Here is a 12895-nt window from a genome sequence, read left to right as displayed (position 1 = left end):
TAGCTTAAGCAAAGTTCCGGTATCGAATCCTTGTGAATGCAAAAAATCCCCTCTGGGAGATTCACCCACCACAGCCAGGTGTGCGATGCGGGTCGAACCACCCGGGGTTGGCAAACCAAAAAAAAAAAAAAAAAAAAGAATTAACTAGAATGTCTGTCTCCCAGGATATAACGTCATCGGTCATTTATAACCAAGCTAGGGAAATGAAAAGTTCCTTGCGAAATGAAAATCCCATAACTCTCTATTTATGAACAATGCTTGGAAAATCCAAAGCCCAAACGTTCATTAACATTTTATGCATGAACTATCATTAGGATTTGAAATACCCAATTGTCCATAATTTATTTCATGCAGCTATTTTCACAAAATTTCTTTAATGAATAATTTCATTCACTCATGCTCAAAAGCCATATTCCAACAAATTCCATATTACATGAAAGGAAAGAACTACATAGTTCAATTCAAGTATCAATTCTCATTCATGAAGGTATTTCCATAAGCTTTGTTTGTTGTGACGTTAAATTTTGTATGTTAAATTCTTTTGATTTTATTTTCCATGAAAAAACAAACATTGAAAAAATTTTCAACTAATAATATTTTTCATGACTTCTCAGAAGTGAAATATTTTGTGAATCATGTTATATATATTTAGTTACAATTCTAAGAATTGAATTTAAGTTTAAAATAACATTGGTTATCCTGACACTCTAGTGGTTCACCATAGAAAGTTGTGAAGTTTAACTGTATCCACTCAATTGTTCGTGATGCATTAGTTAAGTGGATTCCCAAAAACAATCAAGAGAGGGTTTTCTAAGAAATAGAGTTACAGAAACTTATACATGAGAAGTGGTAAAATAATATTTTCATGCATCAGAAGTTTGTGATTTAGTTTTTTATGCAACAAGCATCGGAAAACAATTGTTAATAGTTAGTACTACAAGCTAAAATGAAAGCAGCTGATTTAATAGCATCCGCAAAATATGGGTTCCGTGTCATTATGTTAATAAAAAGGGAATTTTGGCACCACTCTTTTCTTAAAATTAATATTATATATATATAGTGTTAGTAATGTTGTAGGAATAGTTATGGCTGGATAGGCTTCCTACTACAATGGGGAAAATGGTTGCAAGAATATCAATTATAATTTAATCTGAATTAACAATAATCCAACATCAGTACCCGTGGCCTAATGGATAAGGCGTCTGACTTCTAATCAGGCGATTGTGGGTTCGAGTCCCACCGGGTATGTTCCTTTTGGGAAATTTTTTGAACTTGTATTTCTCATCCTCTCTCATTTAGGTCTCATGACTCAGAACTCCTTTACTTTTTTTTTCCCATTCAAATGGACAACATCTAAACCCAACTTAAGATCTTTACAACTCCTAAAATAAATGAACAAGAACAAGTTTCACAAAACAAGAAAATAGAGAATCACAAATGCTATTCGATTAAAATGTCAAAATATACACACCATGGATTCATCTATATTCTATATTATTGTGTTTACATATGTGGAAACTAGCAGGAATTTTCAACATCTATTGTAATATAACCACTTCTATGTGCAACATTCCGGGATAGAATGACAGGGAGGTTGGCACAGGAAGAAAAGCAACCCGATGTCTTCAAACCATAAATCCAATGGCAGCGACCAAAGGCAAGAACGGAATTTCAGTTGCTTCCACAAGTCCATCTTGAAGTGGGGACACAGTTCAGGTACCGACACCAGTGGCAGCGCTCATATGCGTTAACCCCTTGAAACAGCATTACCAGCCCAACTATGAAACTGCAAATTTTAACAACAAAAGCAATTAAAATTAGCCTTGTAATCTAATGAACAACATACTAATGAATAACTGAAGACTAAACTACTTGGCATATACATGTACAGACAACAAAGATTTACTTGAACGCATAGAACTTACCCAACAATCAGCAGAACCAGGGAGACCACCCGCAGTATGATTTGGTATGCCATGTGTACAGATTTTGCAGCCATACTAACCGGAAGATTCCAGCGCTCCACCCAGCCAAATTGAGGTCGGAGAAGCAGAACAAAGCCAAGGAGGAAGCCCATCAGTAATCCCCCAATGTGTGCAAAATTATCAGCACGAAGAAGAAGTCCAAGAGCCACGTTAATGGCAATGATGCTCACAAGTATCAAGCATACTGCAGCCTGCACAAGCAGGAAAAAAATGTGGGATTGTAATGGTAGGTTAAAACAACAGCTACAAGGTAGTCCCAATTTACCATTCATTGTTTAGTATTAACTTCTAAGCAACTAATGAAGACGAAGACACTAGCCTTTCTTCAACATCACAAACTTTAAAAGCTGTGTGTAAAACCAAATACGCAATTTACAGGGTAAAAGGTTCAGCATTAGGTGGCTATATACCCCATTACCAGATAGCCTCTTGGCTTTGGCCATGAGAAAGACAGGCCCATACAGACTTTAGAATCTATTCCACTTTCAGCCATCTAACCCACCATGTATTGGATCTTAACCTTGCTACACCAGCTCTTGAAGAACCAAAGTTTAAATTGTAGAAATGTGAAAAATGATCTCTTCTGCTTGCCACATGGAAGGAGCCCATGGGCAGATATTTTTGCCCTTCCCCTTATGTGTGTCCCCCCCCCCCCGGGGGGCGAGGTGTTGGTCAAAAATGGGCAGAAATTTGCACATGAAGATAGGTGGCATTGCTAACACACGGAACCCTTTAAGGCAGCCATTTCCTGTGCAATAAGAGAGACTCCTAGATTGTCCATATGTCTACCATAGGTATATTCAATATGGGAGCCAATTTAGGTTGACATCAATAAAACAATAAATGAAACATGCTTGAAAATCTCTCACCTTGTTGGAGTAAATAGTCCAGTTTGTAATAAGTTCTGAAAGCAAGGCTCCGAGAAGTCCAAACAGTGCACCGGAAGCACCAACAGAGATGTTACTTCTTTTGAAAAGGCAAGAGAGAACACTCCCTCCAAATCCAGACACGAGGTAGATAACCCCAATTCGAACTGCAAATTCATGCCAAAGGTAAGTGCTAAAGCTTGGTCAGAGACTCAGCGGATACAAGGACTAATGAAAAGATACAGAGAAAAGACCTAGATAGAGAACTAACTACATTCACAGTGACATTGCTTAAAGATGAGACTAAGGAATTCAAAGTTGGCTGATGTCAGAGGACTTTAGGAAAAAAATAGCCAACCAAACCTAGACCAACTTTACAAGAGGTTCCATGTTAACAGCAGAAAACAGCAGCAACAATGACCCCCAGTAAAACCTCTCAATTATCTGTTTCACTCAAACTCAAACAATGCCAGCACTAGTAAGTAGTGAAAAGGAAGATAATCAACAAAAAGGTAAACCAGGCTCAAGTTGACCTAGGGATCACTTCCATCTACACCAATTCAAAGGGGCAAAGCAATAGGAATAGCAGACCTACCAAAACCAAACTGCCGTTCAAGCCAGATCCCAATGACGAAAAGATAAAACATATTTACACTAAGAGGAATAAGACCCGCATGCAACCAGAGGCAAGAGACGAGTCTCCATCCTTGATGTCCATGGACCACTTTGTCCCACTCAAGAGCACCCAACTTCTCCAACCTGAAAAAATAGGAAAAACCAAAAGATCAGTGCATTTTTTTACCTTGACGTGAAAAAGTCATACAGGCTGAAGCCACTTTAGCAGAGGTGCAAAAAGAAACTGTCAAGTTCAAATATCCTAAAAATAAGTAGAAATGTAGAAATAAGATAAGATAAGATCCAACAGCGGACATTAGTTGACTTCGCTTCACATCTGAAAAACATTTTGAGCACCCCAGAGAACCAGAGTGGGGGAAAAAAGAAAGAAAAAAAAGAAGGAAGAAATTCTCCGAATTAAACTAAACAGTTGCCTTCGGAAAGACAGAACCTCCCCCAGATCATAAGAAGGTCAAAGAACCATATCATCTGAATGCCTTGTGCGCTCATAACAAGAAGATCCAAGAAACATAGAAAATTTTGGTCTTAGCCAAGAATTATCCCCAACAGTCAAAACTAACCCATCTCTACGAACGCCACAAAGAGTACTGTAAACCAATTGAAGAGCCCAATTAAACTTCCCAGACCAAAATAGATTGAAACACAAACTAATTATGTTAGCCCTTCCACAGAGAAAGAGATTCAAAGAAAATGTTAAAGAGGAGTTAAAAGAGGTTGAAAGAACAATTACGTTGAGGAAGATGGTCCAAGCTGAGGATTCTCCCGAAGAGGCTGGAAGGAGAATCTACCAAGAGCCCTGAATACGCATTGTCCTTGAGAAGCATTCTCGTTCTTGGGGCAATTGTTGATAGACATAGTGCTTATGAACATAGCAACATTAGCCAACACAAGCGCAGGAGTCAACCTAGAACTCCATTGCTTCTCTGAAGTATTTTGGTTATTAGAAGACGAGGAGTATGATTGAGGATAAGCATTGTCTCTGTTCTCAAGATCTCCTGCCATAGGTTGTCCTCTATGGTTCATCTCAATTACTGAAATCCCTTCAGATCTTTACTTTCTTCCTATGAAAGATATCTCAGGAAAACTATAGTAACAAACAAAAACGAAACAATAGAGTGGAAATAAGCAAGTTTGCCTTAGCCGGAACAGAGGAGTAAAACGAGGAACGGGTGAAGTGACTTGGCAGGGAGAGCCTGTGAAGCTGAACTTGAAGCCCTTCATCACTAAAATACAGCTCTGCGGCGACTCGGCGACTGAGTTTCCTTCAAGTTTCCCCGGGCCCAATCGTCGGTCACAGCAATATCGCGTTGCCGTGTTCGCTTGTTACCGGTTGTCCGGTTTGATGTCGCGTCGCCACCGGTTGGGTCAACGGCAGTCCGTCCCTGGAATTAACAGGTAAAATCGCAGGAGATATAAACGTAATTGTCTCTAAAATAAGGGGCATGTATGTAATTTAGTAAAAGAAACTTTTTTCAGCTAGTTTTTAAGCCTACATAAATCTTCATAATAGTTCGATACATGTTATTTTAATTCAATTTAAGCCAATTCGAAATTTATTTTTTCAATTAATGTTCAGGATTTAACATAAAAAATGTCCAAGTAACCCAACATTATAAATTTTTTATTTTGTTAAAAATATTCTTGAATCAACGGACTAAGAATGATATTTCAATGAAAAATGATAGTTTTTTTTTTTTTTTGGTAAGAACAACAGTTAATAGTTAGTACTCCAAGAAAAATGAAAGCAGCTGATTTAGTAGTATCTGCATATTACGGTTCCGTGTCATTATGTTATTAAAAAGGGAATTTTGGCACCACTTTTTTCAGCTGGGTTTTCTTCTTGGTAGTTCTTCTGCTTTCTAATTAAATATCTATTTACCAACAAAATATATGTATATTATTGTTGAGTTGTTTAATTTATCAATTAGACTCACTATATGCCTGCTAGGAAATTAAAGTTAATTGTTGATGTGAGAAAGTTAAGTTTTTAAAACAGACAAGAATACCCTTGAAGGAAAAACCCTACGTTAGACTCATCTTCGTCCTCCTCTACACCTCTATTCTCACACAAATACTTTTTAGTTTTTCATTCCTTTGCCATCTTCTTCCCTTGGAATATAGACGTAATATTAAAAATGGACCGAGAGAGGGGGCCGCCAAGGCCGGGGGGCACCAAAAAGACCGGGGGCCCGCCTGAGGCGAAGACAGAGGGCGGCCGGCGTTAACCATTCGTTTGAAGACATTTTGTTGAAAGGCGGTCTGTAAGTTCCCGACAATTTGTGTTTGTCTCGTCTGAATGGAAAAAGAATGTTTAAAGAACATATGGATGTTTGATAAAACTGTTACAGGAAATATGTTCTTATTACAAAAATTTATTGTTAAAATAATAAATATGACTAAATTCACACCCCACATTAAATATGGTATTAAAAACTTGGATTAACAAATAAGAACTAGAGATTTTTATGTGTGGGTGCCCTCATAAACTAATGTTAGGTTCCCTTAATGCAAACTTATGTTGGATCCTCTTAATGAAGATTTGGTATGTATTTTTTGTAGTTTTTTTCGAAAGCCAAATTTTGAAGCAAAGCCTTTATGTACATGTTATTTACGCATTTACGTTTATCAATCAGTTTAGCTGCGTTTGAAATACACTTTCAATTTACATGAATTTGAATCAACTTAATAAAGCCTTCGATGGAGGTACCTTGGTGCAGACGAATCCGATGACTATTTTTTTAAACCAACAAATACTAGAGGAAGGGGGAAATTTTTTAATCAAAATGGCATGGTGTTGTTCTATGCAATTGTGAAACGACACCATGCAGTTTCACTAATTTTTGTCCTTTAAAATTTGAAACGACATGGTGCCGTTTCAAAGTCTTGCAAAACGACACCATGCCATTTCACTACCCCTTCAAACTTTAAAACGACACCATGCTGTTTCACTAATTGTACTGGCCTGTGATCACATCTAGGGTGGTCTCCAGAGGGTTTTGGCAGTTTCCAAGTAAACAGGTGGGTTCCTAAACCCCTCATTTTAGATTTTTTTAGAGCACAAATATGTGGTAGAAAACCAGAACAGATACAAATAAGTGAATAACAATCTGAATCACCAACCAAAAGGGGGAAGTTTATATAGCAAATAATGCAGTCAAGAATATGGGCAAATCAACTTTCTCCCAACTCCATTTTCAATTCTGGTCTTAGGAAGATCTCATCGTGCTAGATTTGATGGCAGGTGAACCTCCTTGTAGCTTTCCCATAATACTACTTTTTTATGAGACCAGTTCAAAGCAAAATTGGAACTTTCCCTCTGCTTTAACAAAAAGAAATGGTGGCTGTTGACTGCTAATCAAATAGAGGCTAGTGACGCAAATTGGGTATATAAGTGAAGGTGGTCATCTCAGATTTTCGAACTAGGAAAAGCTTCTACCTGTTTCGAAGGAGCCAGGGCCATTATACCTTACCCCTATCCTGCTCCTTTTATTGGATTCGTTTCCTCTTGAGAATAACTTAGACTTCAGGACAGAAACTTCACTTTTTATGGGTTCTATTATATTAGAATTCATTCTTCATAAAACGCAAGATGAAACGGAAGTTCTTCATTTGTTATAGAATGCAAGATGAAAACAGGTCCAGAAGAGTAGAAGACACTAACCTATGTCAATCGAAAAGCAAAATAATTGACGAAGATGCTAGCAAGCTCGAGGGGAAAGGAGAAAAATGAGTCAAGCTGACTCTGCTTCAGCCGGTGGTCGCCGTCTCGCCGTGGCCCGAAGAGGAAGAGTTGAAGTAAGCCAAAGAGACCACAAACCTTTTGCTGAAGTTTCCTAGGGTTTTATCGGGAACGATTTATCAGTTTTATTTTTGTTCTTTCGAAAAAACATGTTTTAGATGTTCTAGTGTTCTTAGAACCAATTTTTGTGCCGGTTCGTTCTTTAAGAACGGAAGAACGAACCGTTTTTGGAAAGAAGTGCAGCAATGTGGTAGCTCGAGAGGCTTCCTTCTACTGTGAGGGTAATAGTTATTGCAAGAACATCAATTATAATTTGTTCTGAATTAACAGGCTTCCGGTAGCAGTGCCCGTGGCCTAATGGATTAGGTGTTTGACTTCTAATAATCTGGTGACCATGGGTTTAAATCCCACTGGATATGTTCTTTTTGGGGGGTTTTTCTGAACTTTTAATTCCCATCCTCTCATTTAGGCCTCAGAACTCCTTTACTTTTTTTTCCCTTCAAACGGACAACCTCTAAACCCAACTTAAGATCTTTACAACTCGTAAAATAAATAAACAAGAACAAGTGTCACAGAACAAGAAAATAAAGAATCACGAATGATATTCGATTAAAATGTCAAAATATACACACCATGGATTCATCTATATTATTGTGTTTACATGTGTGGAAACTAGCAGGAATTTTCAACATCTATTGTAACATAACCACTTTCTATGTGCAACATTCCGGGATAGAATGACAGGGAGGTTGGCATAGGAAGGAAAGCAACCCGATGTCTTCAAACCATAAATCCAATGGCAGCGACCAAAGGCAAGAACGGAGTTTCAGTTGCTTCCACAATTCCCTCTTGAAGTGGGGACGCAGTTCAGGTAACGACACCAGTGGCAGCGCTCATATGCATTAATCCCTTCAAACAGCATTGCCAACCCAACTATGAAACTGCAAATTTTAACAACAAAAACAATGAAAATTAACCTTGTAATCTAATGAACAACATACTAATGATAACTGAAGACCACTAAACTACTTGGCATATACATGTACAGACAACCAAGATTTACTTGAACGCATAGAACTTACCCAACAATCAGCAGAACCAGGGAGACCACCCACAGTATCTTTTGGTATGCCGTGTGTTCAGATTTTACAGCCATAACAGCCATACTAACCGGAAGATTCAGGCGCTCCACCCAGCCAAACTGAGGTTGGAGAAGCAGAACACAGCCAAGGAGGAAGCCCGTCAGTAATCCCCCAATGTGTGCAAAATTATTAACATGAGGAAGAATTCCAACAGCTAAGTTAGCGGCAATGAGGATCCCAAGACTCAAGAATGCTTCAGCCTGCACAAGCAGAAAAACAAAATGTGGGATTGTAATGGTAGGTTAAAACCACAGCTACAAGGTAGTCCCAATTTACCATTGTTCAGTATTAACTTCTAAGCAACTAATGAAGACGAAGACACTAGCCTTTCTTCGACATCACAAACTTTAAAAGCTCTGTGTAAAACCAAATACGCAATTTACAGGGTAAAAGGTTCAGCATTAGGTGGCTATATACCCCATTACCAGATAGCCTCTTGGCTTTGGCCATGAGAAAGACAGGCCCATACAGACTTTAGAATCTGTTCCACTTTCAGTCAGCATTAGGTGGCTATATACCCCATTACCAGATAGCCTCTTGGCTTTGGCCATGAGAAAGACAGGCCCATACAGACTTTAGAATCTGTTCCACTTTCAGCCATCTAACCCACCATGTATTGGATCTTAACCTTGCTACACCAGCTCTTGAAGAACCAAAGTTTAAATTGTAGGAATGGGAAAAATGATCTCTTCTGCTTGCCACATGGGAGGAGCCCATGGGCAGATATTTTTGCAGAAATTTGCCCATGAAGGTAGGTGGCATTGCTAACACACGGAACCCTTTAAGGCAGCCATTTCCTGTGCAATAAGAGAGACTACTAGATTGTCCATAAGTCTACCATAGGTATATTCAATATGGGAGCCAATTTAGGTTGACATCAATAAAACAATAAATGAAACATGCTTGAAAATCTCTCACCTTACTGTAGTACATAGTCCAGTTTGTAAAAATTTCTGAAAACGTGGCTCCAAGAAGTCCAAACAGTGCACCGGAAGCACCAACAGAGGTGATACCTCTTATGAAAAGGCCAGAGAGAACACTCCCTCCAAATCCAGACACGAGGTAGATAACCCCAGTTCGAACTGCAAATTCATGCCAAAGGTAAGTGCTAAAATACAGAGAAAAGACCTAGATAGAGAACTAACTATATTCAGAGTGACATTGCTTAAAGATGAGACTAAGGAATTCAAAGTTGGCTGATGTCAGAGGACTTTAGGAAAAAAATAGCCAACCAAACCTAGACCAACTTTACAAGAGGTTCCATATTAACAGCAGAAAACAGCAGCAACAATGACCCCCAGTAAAACCTCTCAATTATCTGTTTCACTCAAACTCAAACAATGCCAACACACTAGAAGTAGTGAAAGAAGATAATCAACAAAAAGGCAAACCAGGCTCAAGTTGACCTAGGGATCACTTCCATCTACACCAATTCAAAGGGGCAAAGCAATAGGAATAGCAGACCTACCAAAACCAAACTGCCGTTCAAACCCCATCCCAATGAAGAGAAGACCACACGTATTTGCAACAAGATGAATAACACTCGCATGCAACCAGAGGCAAGAGACGAGTCTCCATCCTTGATGTCCATGGACCACTTTGTCCCACTCAAGAGCACCCAACTTCTCCAACCTGAAAAAATAGGAAAAACCAAAAGATCAGTGCATCTTTTTACCTTGACGTGAAAAAGTCATACACGCTGAAGCTACTTTAGCAGAGGTGCAAAAAGAAACTGTCATGTCTAAATATCCTAAAAATAAGTAGAAATGTAGAAATAAGATAAGATCCAACAGCGGACATTAGTAGACTTCGCTTCACATCTGTAAAACATTGTGAGCACCCCAGAGAACCAGAGTGAGTAAAAAAAAAAGAAAAAATAAAAGAAAGAAGAAATTCTCCGAATTAAACTAACCCTTGTGGCTTTCAACAGGAAATTAAATCTCCAAATACCCACAACCTAAACAGTTGCCTTCGGAAAGACAGAACCTCCCCCAGATCATAAGAAGGGCAAAGAACCATATCATCTGAATGCCTTGTGCGCTCACAACAAGAAGATCCAAGAAACATAGAAAATTTTGGTCTTAGCCAAGAATTATCCCCAACCGTTAAAACTAACCCATCTCTACGAACGCCACAAAGAGTACTGTAAAGTGTAAACCAATTGAAGAGCCCAATTAAACTTCCCAGACCAAAGTAGATTGAAACACAAACTAATTATTTTTGCCCTTCCACACAGAAAAGACTCAAATAAAACGTTTAAAAAGGAGTTAAAAGAGGTTGAAAGAACAATTACGTTGAGTAGGATGGTCCAAACACAGGATTCTCCCGTAGAGGCTGAAAGGAGAATCTACCAAGACCCTTCATCACGCAGTGTCCTTGAGAAGCATTCTCGTTCTTGGGGCAATTGTTGATAGACATAGTGATTATGAACATAACAACATTGACGAACACAAGCGCAGGAACCAACATAAAAATCCATTTCTTCTCTGAAGTATCTTGATTATTAGAAGACGAGGAGTATGGTCGAGGGTAAGCATTGTCTCTGTTCTCAAGATCTCCTGCCATAGGTTGTCCTCTATGGTTCATCTCGATTTCTGAAATCATTTCAAATCTTTACTTTCTTCCTATGAAAGATATCTCAGGAAAACTATAGTAACAAACAAAAACGAAACAATAGAGTAGAAATAAGCAAGTTTGCCTTAGCCGGAACAGAGGAGTAAAACGAGGAACGGGTGAAGTGACTTGGAAGGGAGAGCCTGTGAAGCTGAACTTGAAGCCCTTCATCACTAAAATACAGCTCTGCAGCGACTCGGCGACTGAGTTTCCTTCAAGTTTCCCGGGCCCAATCGTCGGTCACAGGCTCACAGCAATATCGCGTCGCCGTGTTCGCTTGTTGCCGGTTACTCCGGTTTGATGTCGCACGGCCACCGGTTTATCAACGGCAGTCCGTCCCTGGAATTAACAGGTAAAAATCGCAGGAGATATAAACGTAATTGTCTCTAAAATAAGGGGCATGTATGTAATTTAATTAAAAAAATTTAGCTATTTCTTAAGCCGACAGAAATCTTCATAATATTTAGCTATTTTAATTCAATTTAAGCCAAATCGAAAATTATTTTTTCAATTAATGTTTAGGGATGGAGTTAAGATTTAACATAAAAAATGTTCAAGTAACAGAACACAATAAATTTTTTATTTATTATCTTTATTGTTATAAATCTTGAATTAATGGACCAAGAACTGATATTTCACACATAAAAAGAAGGTTAAAGAAAAAAAAATTAAATTTCAGAAAATTTTAAAAAACTTGATAAATCAAGTGTTGATATTTCATACATTTTAAAAACAAAAATTAGATCTGAAATTAAAAAAAAAATTAACAGATTAAATGTTTATATTTCATACATTAAAAAAATAAAAAACAAAAATAATTTAAAGGGAAGATGCCATGTTAATGTCTTTCTTGAAAAGGGGGAATGGGGTAAGAAAAATATTAATCTACTTAATATGGCATACTTTTTTTAGTTAAAAAAAAATGAAAATTGTCTTAAAATAGCAATTTATACATTGTGGTTGTGGATGGTACATCCTAGCAAATTTCTCTAATTATTAAGCGTAGTGATTGGGCAAGCTATGTGTGAAAAATAGGTTTATAAGACTTCAATTACTTGAGACGCTTAAAGTCAAGAAAGTATTTTGTATTTAAACATGTAATATGTATTTTAAAATAACATTGGATAGAATTATTCTGACACTCTAGTGGTTCACCAAAGAAAGTTTTGAAGTTTAATCGTATCCACTCAATTGTTCGTGATGCATTAGTTAAGTGGATTCCCAAAAACAATCAAGAGAGGGTTCTCTAAGAAATAGAAATACAGAAACTTATACATAAAAAGTAGCAAAATAGTATTTTCTTGCATCAGAAATTTGTGATTTAATTTTTTATGTAACTAGCACCTGAAAATAAATTGTTAACAGTCAATATCACAAGAAAAAAGAAAGCAGCTGATTTAGGTTCTTTTTTGTATCAATTCTCATTCTCTATTATGCATATTTAAAAGAAATAAGTACAAGAATTCATTATTTGTCAAGAATAAAAAATGGTTTGGTGAATTTTGTCAAAAATAAATTTTGGTGTCAAAATAAAAAATTATTAGTGAATAACAGTGAGAAAAAAATATGATTTTTATTTAAAAAAATGTGTATTGACTATTTTACCCTCATCTTAACCATAAAATTTTAAATAAACTTGTGCATAAATGAAGAGAATGAAATTATCACCATAATTCATAATAGACAAAAAGTTCATTATGGATTTTGGAAGTTTTTCTATTATTTTAAATAAAAATAAAATTGAGAATATAGCCAAACAACTTAAAATAATGAAAAAATCTCATAATTGAGAATGATAATTGATACAAAAAAAAGCCTTAGTCGCATCAGCATATATGGGTTCCATGTCATTATCTTAATAAAAAGGGAATTTTGGCACCACCCCTGGGTTATTCCTAAAAATTAATATTATCG

General features: G+C 37.2%; 2 protein-coding genes and 1 non-coding gene across 3 annotated transcripts; 1 reads left to right on the top strand and 2 right to left on the bottom strand.

Annotated features, from left to right (window-relative positions):
• The first annotated feature begins 1175 nt into the window (after positions 1–1175).
• TRNAR-UCU (transfer RNA arginine (anticodon UCU)) lies at positions 1176–1248 on the top strand. Its single transcript has one exon. It is a non-coding gene; the product is annotated as a tRNA-Arg (tRNA).
• A 254-nt stretch (positions 1249–1502) lies between these two features.
• On the bottom strand, positions 1503–4841 carry LOC149013591 (RHOMBOID-like protein 2). The gene is made up of 5 exons (XM_089158666.1): positions 4218–4841; positions 3447–3610; positions 2855–3018; positions 1926–2176; positions 1503–1786 (listed from the first exon to the last, which is right to left on the bottom strand). Exons 1-5 carry the CDS (start codon positions 4508–4510, stop codon positions 1672–1674), a joined length of 987 nt encoding a protein of 328 aa, XP_089014792.1. The 5' UTR covers positions 4511–4841; the 3' UTR covers positions 1503–1671.
• Positions 4842–7720: 2879 nt separating this feature from the next.
• LOC149013590 (RHOMBOID-like protein 2) lies at positions 7721–10995 on the bottom strand. The gene is made up of 5 exons (XM_089158721.1): positions 10662–10995; positions 9837–10000; positions 9287–9450; positions 8309–8568; positions 7721–8167 (listed from the first exon to the last, which is right to left on the bottom strand). The coding sequence occupies exons 1-5, from the start codon at positions 10970–10972 to the stop codon at positions 8053–8055; spliced, it is 1014 nt and encodes a 337-aa protein (XP_089014847.1). The 5' UTR covers positions 10973–10995; the 3' UTR covers positions 7721–8052.
• Positions 10996–12895: the final 1900 nt, after the last annotated feature.

This window comes from Hakea prostrata, chromosome 6, assembly GCF_041222555.1.
Source record: "Hakea prostrata isolate BN-2017 chromosome 6, UWA_Hpros_2, whole genome shotgun sequence".
Lineage (NCBI taxonomy): Eukaryota > Viridiplantae > Streptophyta > Magnoliopsida > Proteales > Proteaceae > Hakea > Hakea prostrata.
Note: the sequence above shows the minus strand (reverse complement) of the source record. Positions and strands in the feature narration are given on the sequence as shown.

Bases quoted from the DNA above. Each gene is read 5' to 3' on its own strand.
- LOC149013590 (XM_089158721.1), bottom strand. From the start codon at position 10,972: ATGATTTCAGAAATCGAGATGAACCATAGAGGACAACCTATGGCAGGA. The intron at 10,001-10,661 runs GTAATTGTTCTT...CTATTTTTTCAG, and splicing joins TTTGGACCATCCTACTCAAC to GTTGGAGAAGTTGGGTGCTC. The intron at 8,168-8,308 runs GTAAGTTCTATG...TAAAATTTGCAG, and splicing joins CTGGTTCTGCTGATTGTTGG to TTTCATAGTTGGGTTGGCAA.
- LOC149013591 (XM_089158666.1), bottom strand. From the start codon at position 4,510: ATGAACCATAGAGGACAACCTATGGCAGGAGATCTTGAGAACAGAGAC. The intron at 2,177-2,854 runs GTGAGAGATTTT...CTGCTTGTGCAG, and splicing joins GGACTATTTACTCCAACAAG to GCTGCAGTATGCTTGATACT. The intron at 1,787-1,925 runs GTAAGTTCTATG...TAAAATTTGCAG, and splicing joins CTGGTTCTGCTGATTGTTGG to TTTCATAGTTGGGCTGGTAA.